This window comes from Mesoplodon bidens, assembly GCF_964165515.1.
Source record: "Mesoplodon bidens genome assembly, chromosome: 2".
NCBI lineage: Eukaryota > Metazoa > Chordata > Mammalia > Artiodactyla > Ziphiidae > Mesoplodon > Mesoplodon bidens.
Genome location: NC_138177.1, coordinates 75,571,041 through 75,586,176, shown reverse-complemented (window position 1 = coordinate 75,586,176; position 15,136 = coordinate 75,571,041). Strand labels below are relative to the sequence as shown.

At 40.4% G+C, this 15,136-nt stretch overlaps 1 protein-coding gene across 1 annotated transcript; it reads left to right on the top strand.

Moving 5' to 3' along the window:
* Window positions 1-2,043: 2,043 nt before the first annotated feature.
* On the top strand, window positions 2,044-2,385 carry LOC308612130 (uncharacterized protein; the record flags this gene model as incomplete). The annotated part of the gene is made up of 1 exon (XM_081224413.1): window positions 2,044-2,385. One exon carries the CDS (start codon window positions 2,044-2,046, stop codon window positions 2,383-2,385), a length of 342 nt encoding a protein of 113 aa, XP_081080539.1.
* Window positions 2,386-15,136: the final 12,751 nt, after the last annotated feature.

The window sequence follows — 15,136 nt, the reverse complement described above, 5'->3', positions numbered from 1 at the left end:
AGCAGGTTTACCCAGATTAGCAACCAGAGAAGGGTGGGGTTGGTGGGGGAGCGATAATTAAGTAATTCCAAATGTGTGTAGTTCAGTGGAATTAGGAGAAAGATGTCAGGAATTGATATAAGGGCCTAGGATATTCCAGACAAGGAGTCTATAACCAGTCAATTCCATGATCTCTAGCACCTGCCTTTATAAGGCAGACAACTCGTGCCCACCTCAGTTCCTCTGCTCCCCTTCCCTTCCCACTTATTCATGTGCTCAAATGTATTCATCCCACAGAACTTGAGGAACAACCATCTCAAGGAAAAAGAGAGCAGGAAGGTGGCAAGACCACAAAAGGACTCAGCTCTCCCTGCAGAGTTAACTCATTAAACCCTCCAGGAACCCTATGGCTCACCCATCCCCCAACACAAGCCCTATATTTGGGTCTAAGGGGGAGGGTGGCAGTGGGAATCAGGCCCAGGTGACATCATTGTCAGACAGCCAAGTGGGTGGTTTTCATCACAAAAGCTGAGCCAACTTGTAATTGAGAGGAATAGGGTGACTCATGTTTGACAGGTAAGGAATGAAAACAGAGGGGCCCTGGGTGATTGTATTTCCTTGAGGCAGAGCTCATTCATTGCATAAAAAGCCTGCTGGCTGTTGACTTCACATCAGACAGTAGCAACCAGACAACCAGTTCTTCTCTGTGTACCAGGTGAGTCTCTGATTGGAATTCATTTGAAATTTTTATTTTTTCACTGTTGGAAAATGGACAAAGACAAAGATGAATTAAGAGTCATTAATAGTTAATAATACCCTGAAGCAGGGTATTAATTAGAGAGAGAGAATATTGGGGCATCTTTATTTTAAATGAAGTACAATTTGGGCTTGAAGGGACCTTAGAACTGGTGAAGCCAGCCACCTCAGTGGACAGCTGTGGAACTAGGGGTCAGGGAAGGGGACAGATCTGTGCAAGTTCCCATAGTAAATTAGTAACAGTGTTACAACTAGAACTCAGACTCAGGAAACACTCATCAACACCATTATTCTCTCTGTTTATGATAACTTATTATAAAAATTTTAATTCATAAGATGGACCTCTACTCAACATTTATTATATATATATATATATATATATATTTTTTTTTTTGCGGTACGCGGGCCTCTCACTGTTGTGGCCTCTCCTGCTGCAGAGCACAGGCTCCAGATGCGCAGGCTCAGAGGCCATGGCTCACGGGCCCAGCCACTCCGCGGCATGTGGGATCTTCCCAGACCGGGGCACGAACCCGTGTCCCCTGCATCGGCAGGCAGACCCTCAACCACTGCGCCACCAGGGAAGCCCCAACATTTATTATATTTAAGGCATGATGCTAAGCACTGTGGAGGAATCAGATGGTCACAGAACTTACTTAAACTTACAACCTAGCAGGGAAGATAACGCATGTACACACACATAGATGAACTGCAAAGTAGATAAGACAGGTGTGGGGGGTGCAGGGAAGTGTGGTGGCAGTTTGGGGGAGCTGTGCTCAAGAAGAGCTCCCAGTGATGGCACATGAGTGAGCTATAATGGAGGAGTATTTAGACAGAGATGGGAAGGGAAGCATTTCAGAGAGGACGGTGAACGCAAAGACCAGAGTGAAGTCGTAGGAGCTCAGATTCACATAGAGTCATCCTATAAGTCGCAAGGTGTCCTGTGTGGTACTAGGGGTGTGTATGCTGTGGTTGTTTCTACATTATCACTTTTCAAAAGACTTAATATGTGGTCTTGGGTATGTGTCAGTGAGAGATATGACATGTCTGGGAAGAAACAGAGCCAAGGAATGAGTCAATGAATCCCACTGAAACGGAGCAGAACGAATTGTCTTTAAGCTCCTCCTCTTGAAACGACCCTGAAATTTCAAAGCATATTTTAACTCTCATGTATAGCTAGGTGGTAGGAGAGGCTCTCTCATCTAAAGGGAACTGAAATGAAATATATTTGGTATTTAACTTGGTTTCTTCTCTGTTTAATCAAATCATTGAATCAGCTTTTCTGTCTCTAGGTCTAGTCTACTTTGAAGCATGAGTTCCCACCAGGAGAAGCAGCCCTGCATCCCAACACCCGACCCTCAGCAGCAGCAGGTGAAACAACCCTGCCAGCCTCCACTCCAGGAATCATGTGTCTCCGAAACCAAGGAGCCATGCCACACCAAAATGCCAGAGCCCTGTCACCCCAAGGTTCCTGAGCCATGTGAACCCAAGTTTCCAGAGCCCTGCCACCCCAAAGTTCCAGAGCCCTGCCACCCCAAAGTTCCAGAGCCTTGCCACCCCAAAGTTCCAGAGCCCTGCAACCCCAAAGTTCCAGAGCCATGTCCTTCACCAGTTATCCCGGGGCCAGCCCAGCAGAAGACCAAGCAGAAGTAATGTGGTCCACAGCCAAGCCCTTGAGGAGCCAACCACCAGATGCTGAATCTCCTCTCCCATTCTACTTCTGTATCCCATTTACAGTTAACGTGCTGTCACCCTGAGTCATAACCCCTCCCTCTCTGCACCCTCTAAAAAATTTTCCTCACACTCAGTCTGGAGGGCTCCTGAGCCTTTGAATAAGGCTGAAAGTCTCATTGGCTGAGCTAGTCTTCTGGCTGCTCAGGGCTCATCTGAAGAGGGATATTGAGGTCAGAGGAATCAAGTGAATCTTTCCTGCTCTGTCCCCATTAAATCACTTTTAACTCCATAGCTGACTATGTGTGTCATTGGCCTACTCAGCTTTCTTCAATTTTCTTTCACCTGAAGCAGGAACGGTACACAGTGAGGGCTGGTTGTGAGGGCTGCAATCAGAAAGTGCCTGATCTCAGCACTAGAAACGTGTGTGTATGTGTGTGTGTGTGTGTGTGTGTGTGTATGATGGTTGTACTCATAGGCATTGCTGGGTTGGCACTGGGAAAACAGGCAAGGCCATCAGAGCCTGTTACTTTGAGCAGCCTGAGCTAGAGCAGGGCTGTCTTCTTGCCCTTGAGTATATTCTTCATATCTGAGTGTAGATGGTGGCTGTTTCATGCCATCTCTGACTCTGAGTCCATGCACCCAAGTCACCTTTATTCTGTTCTTATTTATTATTATTATTATTATTCCTGTTCCAACATGATTATCTATTCTTCACTCATCCTCCCTTCTTGATGCCCCATCACATAGAGCCAAGCTCTTAAACACTCACACTCACAGACAGAGACACACATATCTACATCCACAAACACATACCTACCCACACACTCACACACAGAGAGACACACACAGATCCCCAAAATTACGAAACGCACACACACACACTGATTCAATCAATTTAGTCTTTATTTTTTTTCTTTCACTGAATCCTCAATATGAAGACCCCAATGCTGTAGCAGGAAGGAGAGTAGCATCCACATGTGTGCCCTAGGAGGAACCTGAGAGGGTGATCTTCACACCCTCTCCCATATGAAAATACACTCCCACAAATATGCGCTGACACAGAGACACACGTGCACCTTCTCTCTCTCTCCCTCTCTCTCTCCCTTTCTTTCTACACACACACACACACACACACACACACACACACACACACACACACGGTACCTCTAACAGTAGAACATGAAAGTAAATGCAGCAAATAAAAAAGAGAAAGAAAATTTTAGGCAGGTTTCAGAAGGGAAAGGTGTTAATCCATATGAGACAAAAAGTCAGCATAAAGTTGAGGGAGAGCAGATCATTAAGATATATTGATAAAATGCAACCTAAGTGTCCATCGATAGATGAATGGATAGAGAAGATGTGGTGTATACATATACAATGGAATATTACTCCGCCATAATAAAGAATGAAATCTTGCCATTTGCGGCAACATGGGTGGACATAGAGGGTATTATCTTGAGATAAGTCACACAGAGAAAGATGAATACTGTATGATTTCACTTATATGTGAAATCTGAAAAAACAAAAAAAGAAAACAGAAAGATTCATAGATACAGAGAACAAACTGGGGGTCGCCAAAGGGAAGGGTTTGAGGGGATAGGCAAAATATGTGAAGGGAATTAAGAGGTACAAACTTCCAGTTATAAAATAAATGTCACAGGGATGTAATGAACAGCTGAGCAAATATTGTCAATAATATTGCAATAACTTCATGGTGGCAGATGGTTACTAGACACTGATGATCAGCTTGTAATGTATATATTAAAGTTGAATCACTATGTTGTACACCTGAAACTAATATATTGTATGTCAATTATACTTCAATTAAAAAAAATAAAGGGAAAGTTATGAAGAACCTAGGGGCAGGACGGGAATAAAGACACAGACCTACTAGAGAATGGACTTGAGGACACGGGGAGGGGGAAGGGTAAGCTGGGATGAAGTGAGAGAGTGGCATGGACTTATATATACTACCAAATGTAAAATAGATAGCTAGTGGGAAGCAGTCGCATAGCACAGGGAGATCAGCTCAGTGCTTTGTGACCACCTAGAGGGGTGGGATAGGGAGGGTGGGAGGGAGAGAGATGCAAGAGGGAAGAGATATGGGGATATATGTATATGTATAGCTGATTCACTTTGTTATAAAGCAGAAGCTAACACACCATTGTAAAGCCATTATACTCCAATAAAGATGTTAAAAAAAAAAGAAGAAACGAAATTGAGTTATTTGCAGTGAGGTGGATGGACTTAGAGACTGTCATACAGAATGAAGTAAGTCAGAAAGAGAAAAACAAATACCGTATGCTAAACATATATATGGAATTAAAAAAAATGGTTCTGAAGAACCTTGGGGCAGGACAGAAATAAAGACGCAGACGTAGAGAATGGACTTGAGGACACAAGGAGGGGGAAGGGTAAGCTGGGACGAAGGAGAGAGTAGCATTGACATATATACACTACCAAATTTAAAATAGATAGCTAGTGGGAAGCAGCTGCATAGAACAGGGAGATCAGCTCGGTGCTTTGTGACTGCCTAGATGGGTGGGATAGGGAGGGTGGGAGGGAGACACAAGAAGGAGGGGATATGGGGATATATGTGTACGTATAGCTGATTCACTTTGTTATACAGCAGAAACCAACACACCACTGTAAAGCAATTATATTCCAATAAAGGTGTTAAAAAAAGTGTTGGAAGTTGTGAAGCTCATAGTTTAATCAAGTGACCAAGACGGTATGTTTTCCAAAATTATAATTTTGCTTAAAAGTTCACATTTTATCATCAGCAATAAATGCTGTTTAATTTTCTATTGTTGTTTAACAAGTGACAACAAACTTAGCATCTTAAAATAACGCATATTTGTTATCTCATGGCTTCCAGGGGTTAGGAGTCTGAGGAATGCCTTAGCTGGGTCCTCTGCTCAGTGTCTCATAGGTTGCCCCAAAGATGTTGGCCAGGCTGTGACCAACTTCCAAGCTCATTCAGATGGTTGGCAGGATTGATTTCCTCGTGGCTCCAGCTTTTTGCTGGCTGTCCAATGGAATCCTCTCTCAGGTCCTAGAATCCACTTGCAGTTCCTAGAGGCTGTCTGAAATTCCTTGCCAAGTGAACTTCTCCAACATGGGCACATGGGCTCTTGATTCATCAAGCTTGCAAAGGGAGTGTCTAGTTCCAGTCTGCTAGTCAGAGTCACATACACAACAAAATCACAAGAGTGGTATCCCATCTCCTTTTCTGTAATCCATTGGTCAGAAGCAGGTAACAGATCACAGGTCCACACTCAAGGGGAGGGGATTACCTAAAGCATAAATGCCAGGAAAGGAACTGTGTGGGGTCTGACTGCCACAAATACTGTGAGCTGTTTTCCTTTAAGTGACAGGATCAATTAATTCATTGTTCAAGAAATGTCTGCCTAATACCCAAGTCTGACTAACCACAGTTTGCTCATCAGTCATTCTTTCAAGTAAAAATTAAGTTTATGCTTCATGAAGATCAGATCAAAATTCAGTGGCACAAAGGCTTTTTCTTGAGATAATCATCATGCTTTGAAAGGCAGCAGAAGTGATTTATGTATATTTCCTATTTTTTCACATAGAATTTCAAAAAAAAGTATATACTGAAGGGTGGAGATGTATTTAAAGGATTTTCTTAAGTGGAACTGGCGTTGTTATCTTCAAATGGGTGATAGGTGAAGAATGCAATGATTACTCCTTTTCAGAGAAGGCAAGTCAGAAGATTGGACAGAGTGAGTAATTTACACAAAGAATAAGGAGTCTCTCACCTCTGGTACTCTGTGGTTCTGAGACCCAAAACTTTTTGGAGACAGCCTTCCCTATTTAAAGATATACCCCTATGTAAATATCAGATATTTGCATTAAAAAATAAAACACCTTACACATAAATAACCAATTTTCCAATTTCTGTGAGAATAGGGCACACAAATGGGTAGTAAGTTGAAATTTTTTCTTTTAATAGTTTGATCTTATTTCTCAAATCCACAGGAGCTGTTTAACCCTCCTTCAACCTGACCCTTCTCCAGCATATGACAGCCCTGGGAGGCTACTTTTATTGAGATAGTAATTTGTGACATTTTAGGTCCTCTGCATCTCAAGGCTTTGTATGGTTGCCTTGCCTCAGGGGCCAATGTGGCTGGACCAAAAGTAGGAGTTGTCTTAGATTTGCAAATCTAGGCACATTATGGATAATATGTTAGACCAACAATCCTCAAAGTATGACCTTCAGGTCCCTGGGGGTCCCTGAGATCTTATTAGGGAGTCTGTGATGTCAAGACTGATAACAAAATAATAAGATAGTTTGTCTTTTTACTGTACTATTATTATACAGATGGTTCAATATGAATGGGGAAAAAAGAGTAAAATTCCTGGCATTTTAGCAAGAATCAAGGCAGTGGCACCAAGCTGTACTAGTAAATAATGTAGGAGGTTATTTCATTCATATCTGATTTATAAACCCTACAGAGTAAGAAGTAAGAGAAGCATTCAAGCGATTGGTATAATCCACTAAGCGCATGCTATTCAAGTTCTACTAAGTTTTGAAATGTGAAATCCTGTAGACATATCATCTCATGAAGGCGGTATTACCATCATTGTGGGCCAGTAATTTGTTGAGTGGAATCCTGCTAGGTGGTCGTGGCCAAGTTAGCTAGGAACAGTAGCAGGATGCTGACGGTAACAGAGATAGTGATCTTAGAACACAAGAGCATGCTCCTGGAGTGCCAGAGCTAATGCCTTGTTCACTGAGACAGCCTCGGGCCGACCCGAGGGTTTAAAATCCCACAAAAATAAATCAGGAAGAGAATCTTTGTGTAGAGAAGCATGCATAAATATGCCAATGTAGGGTCTGCACCAGACTTCCAATTGCTCAGCCATGAGCAAGATTCTGTCTCACCATGCTGCTCTTCCACATTCTGGGTCCCAGATGCTTACAGTTAAATTTAAATAGCTATATATGACTAGTGGCTACTCTAATGAATGGCTTAGATCCAGAGCCAGGTCCAGAGCCTCCAACAAGGAACCTTAGATCAATTCCAAGTTTCCTACACGGAACCATCACATGATTTCTCTGACCCAGGCACTGATTTCCATCATTGGGCAGTTGTGTTTCTATTTCTTCATTCCAAATAGAGCATGTGTTTCATGACATGTACCAGCCTGGATGCCCCCAGAACAGAGTCTACAACAAAGCCTTATGTGCAACTAATTTCTGCTTCAGGAATGTAATCTAGGGAGGAGGAAGAAGGGATTAAGGAGAAGTGAAACTAGGCAAAAGAAAAGACAAATTTGTTACAAAGAATATGTTACAAAGTAGACAACCACCAAGGGCACTTCCCTGATAATTTTTTTTGATTTGCATTTGCCTGTTAATTAATGATGTTGAGGATCTTTTACATACCAGTTGGCTATTTGTATGTCTTCTTTGCAGAAATGTCTGTTCAAGTTCTTTGCTTATTTTTATTTTTTATTTTTATTTTTCTATATGTGGGCCTCTCACTGTTGTGGCCTCTCCCGTTGCAGAGCACAGGCTCCAGACGCGCAGGCCCAGCAGCCATGGCTCACGGGCCCAGCCGCTCCATGGCATGTGGGATCCTCCCAGACCGGGGTACGAACCCGTGTCCCCTGCATCGGCAGGCGGACTCTCAACCACTACGCCACCAGGGAAGCCCTTTGCTTATTTTTTAATTGGGTTATTTTGTTTTTGTTTTTGTTTTGCTGTTGAATTGTAGGAATTCCTTATATATTTTGGAAATTAAACCCTTATCAGACATATGGTTTCTATTCTGTAGGTTTCTTTTGCACTCTGTTGATCATTTCCTTTACTGTGCAGAAGCTTTTTAGTTTGGTATGGTTTCGAGTGGCTACTTTTGCTTTTGTTGCCTGTGCTTTTGGTTTCATATCCATGAAATCATTGTCAATACCAGTGTCACAAATGTTTTCCCCTATGTTTTCTTTCTAGGAGTTTTATAGTTTGAGGTCTTACATTTAAGTCTTTAATTGATTTTGAGTTGATTCTTGTAAATAGTGGAAGGTAAGGGTCCAATTCTTTTTTTTTTTTTTTTTTTTTTGCATGTGAATGGCCAGTTTTCCAAACACCATTTGCTGAAGAGACTGTTTTTTCCGCATTATGTATTCTTATCACCTTTGTCAAAGATTGGTTGACGGTATACTTATGAATTTATTTCTGGGCTCTCTATTCTATTCCATTGGTCTGTAAGTCTGTCTTTATGCCAGTACGATACTATGTATAGTAACATGTCATCTGCAAACAGTGACAGTTTAACGTCTTCTTTTCCAATCTGTATTCTTTTATTTCTTTTTCTTCTCTGAATGCCATAGCTAGGACTTCCAAAACTATGTTGAATGAAAGTGGCGAGAGTGGATATCCTTGTCTTGTTCCTGATCTTAAAGGAAATGCCTTCAGTTTTTCACCATTGAGTATGAAATTAACTGTAGGTTTATCGTGTATGACCTTTATTATGTTGAGGTATGTCCTCTCTATGCACACTTTCTGGAGAGTTTTTACAATAAATGGGTGCTGAATTTTGTCAAAAGCTTTTTCTGAATCTATTGAGATTATCCTATGGTTTTTATTCTTCAATTTGTTGATGTGATGTATCACACTGATTGATTTGTGGACGTTGAAAAATCATTGCAACCCTGGGATAAATCCCATGATCATGGAGTATTATCCTTTTAATGTATTGTTGGATGCAGATTGTTAGTACTTTGTTGAGGATTTTTGCATCTATGATCATCAGTGATATTGGCCTGTAATTTTCTTTTTTTTGTGGAACCTTTGTCTAGTTTTGGTATCAGGGTGATGATAGACTCAGAATGAATTTGGGAGTTTTCTTACCTCTACTTTTTTATTATTAGTTTCTGCTTTATAAAAAAGTTTATCAGTCATACATATACATCTGTTCCCACATCCCTTCCCTCTTGCATCTCCCTCCCTCCCACCATCCCTATCCCACCCCTCCAGGCGGTCACAAAGCACCGAGTTGATCTCCCTGTGCTATGGGGCTGCTCCCCACTATCTATCTACCTTACGTTTGGTACTGTATATATGTCCATGTCTCTCTTTCGCTTTGTCACTTACCCTTACCCACAGCTTACCCTTCCCCCTCCCCATATCCTCAAGTCCATTCTCAAGTAAGTCTGTGTCTTTATTTCTGTTTTACCCCTAGGTTCTTCAAGACACTTTTTTCCTTAAATTCCATATATATGTGTTAGCATACGGAATTTGTCTTTCTCTTTTTCTTTTTTTTTTTTTTTTACTTTTAGTTGGCTTTTTTTTTAAATTAGTTTCTGCTTTATAACAAAGTGAATCAGTCATACATATACATCTGTTCCCACATCCCTTCCCTCATGCATCTCCCTCCCTCCCACCCTCCCCATCCCACCCCTCCAGGCGGTCACAAAGCACCGAGCTGATCTCCCTGTGCTCTGCGGCTGCTTCCCACTATCTATCTGCCTTACGTTTGGTAGTGTATACACGTCCATGCCTCTCTTTCGCCTTGTCACAGCCCACCCTTCCCCCTCCCCATATCCTCAAGTCCATTCTCAAGTAGGTCTGCGTCTTCATTCCCGTTTTGCCCCTAGGTTCTTCATGACATTTTTTTTTTTTAAATTCCGTATATATGTGTTAGCATACGGTATTTGTCTTTCTCTTTCTGACTAACTTCACTCTGTATGACAGACTCTAGGTCTATCCACCTCATTACAAATAGCTCAGTTTCGTTTCTTTTTATGGCTGAGTAATATTCCATTGTATATATGTGCCACATCTTCTTTATCCATTCATCCGATGATGGACACTTAGGTTGTTTCCAGCTCCGGGCTATTGTGAATAGAGCTGCAATGAACATTTTGGTACATGTCTCTTTTTGAATTATGGTTTTCTCAGGGTATATGCCCAGTAGTGGGATTGCTGGGTCATATGGTAGTTCTATTTGTAGTTTTTTAAGGAACCTCCATACCGTTCTCCATAGTGGCTGTACCAATTCACATTCCCACCAGCAGTGCAAGAGTGTTCCCTTTTCTCCACACCCTCTCCAGCATTTATTGTTTCTAGATTTCTTGATGATGGCCATTCTGACTGGTGTGAGATGATATCTCATTGTAGTTTTGATTTGCATTTCTCTAATGATTAATGATGTTGAGCATTCTTTCATGTGTTTGTTGGCAGTCTGTATATCTTCTTTGGAGAAATGCCTATTTAAGTCTTCTGCCCATTTTTGGATTGGGTTGTTTGTTTTTTTGCTATTGAGCTGCATGAGCTGTTTATAAATTTTGGAGATTAATCCTTTGTCAGTTGCTTCATTTGCAAATATTTTCTCCCATTCTGAGGGTTGTCTTTTGGTCTTCTTTATGGTTTCCTTTGCTGTGCAAAAGCTTTGAAGTTTCATTAGGTCCCATTTGTTTATCTTTGTTTTTATTTCCATTTCTCTAGGAGGTGGGTCCAAAAGGATCTTGCTGTGATTTATGTCATCGAGTGTTCTACCTATGTTTTCCTCTAAGAGTTTGATAGTTTCTGGCCTTACATTTAAGTCTTTAATCCATTTTGAGCTTATTTTTGTGTATGGTGCTAGGGAATGATCTAATCTCAAACTTTTACATGTCCCTGTCCAGTTCTCCCAGCACCACTTATTGAAGAGGCTGTCCTTTCTCCACTGTACATTCCTGCCTCCTTTATCAAAGATAAGTTGGCCATATGTGCGTGGGTTTATCTCTGGGCTTTCTATCCTGATCCACTGATCTAGCTTTCTGTTTTTATGCCAGTACCAGACTGTCTTAATTACTGTAGCTTTGTAGTATAGTCTGAAGTCAGGGAGCCTGATTCCTCCAGCTCCGTTTTTCGTTCTCAAGATTGCTTTAGCTATTCGGGGCCTTTTGTTTTTCCAAACAAATTTTGAAATTTTTTGTTCTAGTTCTGTGAAAAATGCCATTGGTAGTTTGATAGGGATTGCATTGAATCTGTAGATTGCTTTGGGTAGTAGAGTCATTTTCACAATATTGATTCTTCCAATCCAGGAGCATGGTATATCTCTCCATCTATTTGTATCATCTTTAATTTCTTTCATCAGTGTCTTATAATTTTCTGCATACAGGTCTTTTGTCTCCTTAGGTAGGTTTATTCCTAGATATTTTATTCTTTTTGTTGTGATGGTAAATGGGAGTGTTTTCTTGATTTCATTTTCAGATTTTTCATCACTAGTGTACAGGAATGCCAGAGATTTCTGTACATTAATTTTGTATCCTGCTACTTTACCAAATTCATTGATTAGCTCTAGTAGTTTTTCGGTAGCATCTTTAGGATTCTCTATGTATAGTATCATGTCATCTGCAAACAGTGACAGCTTTACTTCTTCTTTTCCAATTTGGATTCCTTTTATTTCCTTTTCTTCTCTGATTGCTCTGGCTAAAACTTCCAAAACTATGTTGAATAAGAGTGGTGAGAGTGGGCAGCCTTGTCTTGTTCCTGATCTTAGTGGAAATGGTTTCAGTTTTTCACCATTGAGGACAATGTTGGCTGTGGGTTTGTCATATATGGCCTTTATTATGTTGAGGAAAGATCCCTCTATGCCTACTTTCTGCAGGGTTTTTATCATAAATGGGTGTTGAATTTTGTCGAAAGCTTTCTCTGCATCTATTGAGATGATCATATGGTTTTTCTCCTTCAACTTGTTAATATGGTGTATTACACTGATTGATTTGCGTATATTGAAGAATCCTTGCATTCCTGGGATAAACCCCACTTGATCATGGTGTATGATCCTTTTAATGTGCTGTTGAATTCTGTTTGCTAGTATTTTGTTGAGGATTTTTGCATCTATGTTCATCAGTGATATTGGCCTGTAGTTTTCTTTCTTTGTGACATCCTTGCCTGGTTTTGGTATCAAGGTGATGTCGGCCTCGTAGAATGAGTTTGGGAGTGTTCCTCCCTCTGCTATATTTTGGAAGAGTTTGAGAAGGATAGGTGTGAGCTCTTCTCTAAATGTTTGATAGAATTCACTTGTGAAGCCATCTGGTCCTGGGCTTTTGTTTGATGGAAGATTTTTAATCACAGTTTCAATTTCAGTGCTTGTGATTGGTCTATTCATATTTTCTATTTCTTCCTGAGTCAGTCTTGGCAGGTTGTGCATTTCTAAGAATGTGTCCATTTCTTCCAGGTTGTCCATTTTATTGGCATAGAGTTGCTTATAGTAATCTCTCATGATCTTTTGTATTTCTGCAGTGTCAGTTGTTACTTCTCCTTTTTCATTTCTAATTCTATTGATTTGAGTCTTCTCCCTTTTTTTCTTGATGAGTCTGGCTAATTGTTTGTCAATTTTGTTTATCTTCTCAAAGAACCAGCTTTTAGTTTGGTTGATCTTTGCTATCGTTTCCTTCATTTCTTTTTCATTTATTTCTGATCTGATCTTTATGATTTCTTTCCTTCTGCTAGCTTTGGGGTTTTTTTGTTCTTCTTTCTCTATTTGCTTTAGGTGCAGGGTCAGGTTGTTTACTTGAAATGCTTCCTGTTTCTTAAGGTGGGATTGTATTGCTATAAACTTCCCCCTTAGAACTGCTTTTGCTGCATCCCTTAGGTTTGGGGTCATCGTGTCTCCATTGTCATTTGTTTCTAGGTATTTTTTAAGTTTCTCTTAGATTTCTTCAGTGATCACTTCGTTATTGAGTAGTGTATTGTTTAGCCTCCATGTGTTTGTATTTTTTTCTGATCTTTTCCTGTAATTGATGTCTAGTCTCATAGCATTGTGGTCGGAGAAGATACTTGATACAATTTCAATTTTCTTAAATTTACCGAGGCTTGATTTGTGACCCAAGATATGATTTATCCTGGAGAATGTTCCATGAGCACTTGAGAAAAATGTGTATTCTGTTGTTTTTCGATGGAATGTCCTATAAATATCAACTAAGTCCATCTCGTTTAATGTATCATTTAAAGCTTGTGTTTCCTTATTTATTTTCATTTTGGATGATCTGTCCATTGGTGAAAGTGGGGTGTTAAAGTCTCCTACTATGATTGTGTTACTGTCGATTTCCCCTTTTATGGCTGTTAGTATTTGCCTTATGTATTGAGGTGCTCCTATGTTGGGTGCATAAATATTTACAATTGTTATATCTTCTTCTTGGATTGATCCCTTTATCGTTATGTAGTGTCCTTCTTTGTCTCTTCTAATAGTCTTTATTTTAAAGTCTATTTTGTCTGATATAAGAATTACTACTCCAGCTTTCTTTTGATTTCCATTTGCATGGAATATCTTTTTCCATCCCTTTACTTTCAATCTGTATGTGTCTCTAGGTCTGAAGTGGGTCTCTTGTAGACAGCCTATATATGGGTCTTGTTTTTGTATCCATTCAGCCACTCTGTGTCTTTTGGTGGGAGCATTTAGTCCATTTACATTTAAGGTAATTATTGATATGTATGTTCCTATTCCCATTTCCTTAATTGCTTTGGGTTCGTTATTGTAGGTATATTCCTTCTGTTGTGTTTCTTGCCTAGAGAAGTTCCTTTAGCATTTGTTGTAAAGCTGGTTTGGTGGTGCTGAACTCTCTCAGCTTTTCCTTGTCTCTAAAGGTTTTAATTTCTCCATCAAATCTGAATGAGATCCTTGCTGGGTAGAGTAATCTTGGTTGCAGGTTTCTCTCCTTCATCACTTTAATTATGTCCTGCCACTCCCTCCTGGCTTGTAGAGTTTCTGCTGAGAGATCAGCTGTTAACCTGATGGGGATTCCCTTGTGTGTTATTTGTTGTTTTTGCCTTGTTGCTTTTAATATGATTTCTTTGTGTTTAATTTTTGACAGTTTGATTAATATGTGTCTTGGTGTATTTCTCCTTGGATTTATTCTGTATGGGACTCTCTGTGCCTCCTGGACTTGATTAACTATTTCCTGTCCCATATTGGGGAAGTTTTCAACTATAATCTCTTCAAATATTTTCTCAGTCCCTTTCTTTTTCTCTTCTTCTTCTGGAACCCCTATAATTCGAATGTTGGTGCGTTTAATGTCGTCCCACAGGTCTCTGAGACTGTCCTCTGTTCTTTTCATTCTTTTTTCTTTATTTTGCTCTGCATCAGTTATTTCCACTCTTTTATCTTCCACCTCACTTATCCGTTCTTCTGCCTCAGTTATTCTGCTATTGATCCCATCTAGAGTATTTTTCATTTCATTTATTGTGTTTTTAATCGATGCTTGATTCATCTTTAGTTCTTCTAGGTCCTTGTTAACTGTTTCTTGCATTTTGTCTATTCTATTTCCAAGATTATGGATCTTGGAAATAGAATCTTTGATAAGCTTTACTATCATTATTCTGAATTCTTCTTCAGGTAGACTGCCTATTACCTCTTCATTTGTTAGGTCTGGTAGGTGTTTATCTTGCTCCTTCAACTGCTGTGTGTTTTTCTGTCTTCTCATTCTGCTTATGTTACTGTGTTTGGGGTCTCCTTTTTGCCGGCTGCAGATTCGTAGTTCCCGTTGTTTTTGGTGTCTGACCCCAGTGGCTAAGGTTGTTTCAGTAGGTTGTGTAGGCTTCCTGGTGGGGGGGAGTAATTCCTGTGCTCTGGTGGTTGAGGCTCGATCTTGTCTTTCTGGTAGACAGGTCCACGTCTGGTGGTGTGTTTTGGGGTGCCTATGGCCTTATTATGTTTTTTGGGCAGCCTCTGTGCTAATGGGTAGGGTTGTGTTCCTGCCTTGCTAGTTGCTTGGCATAGGG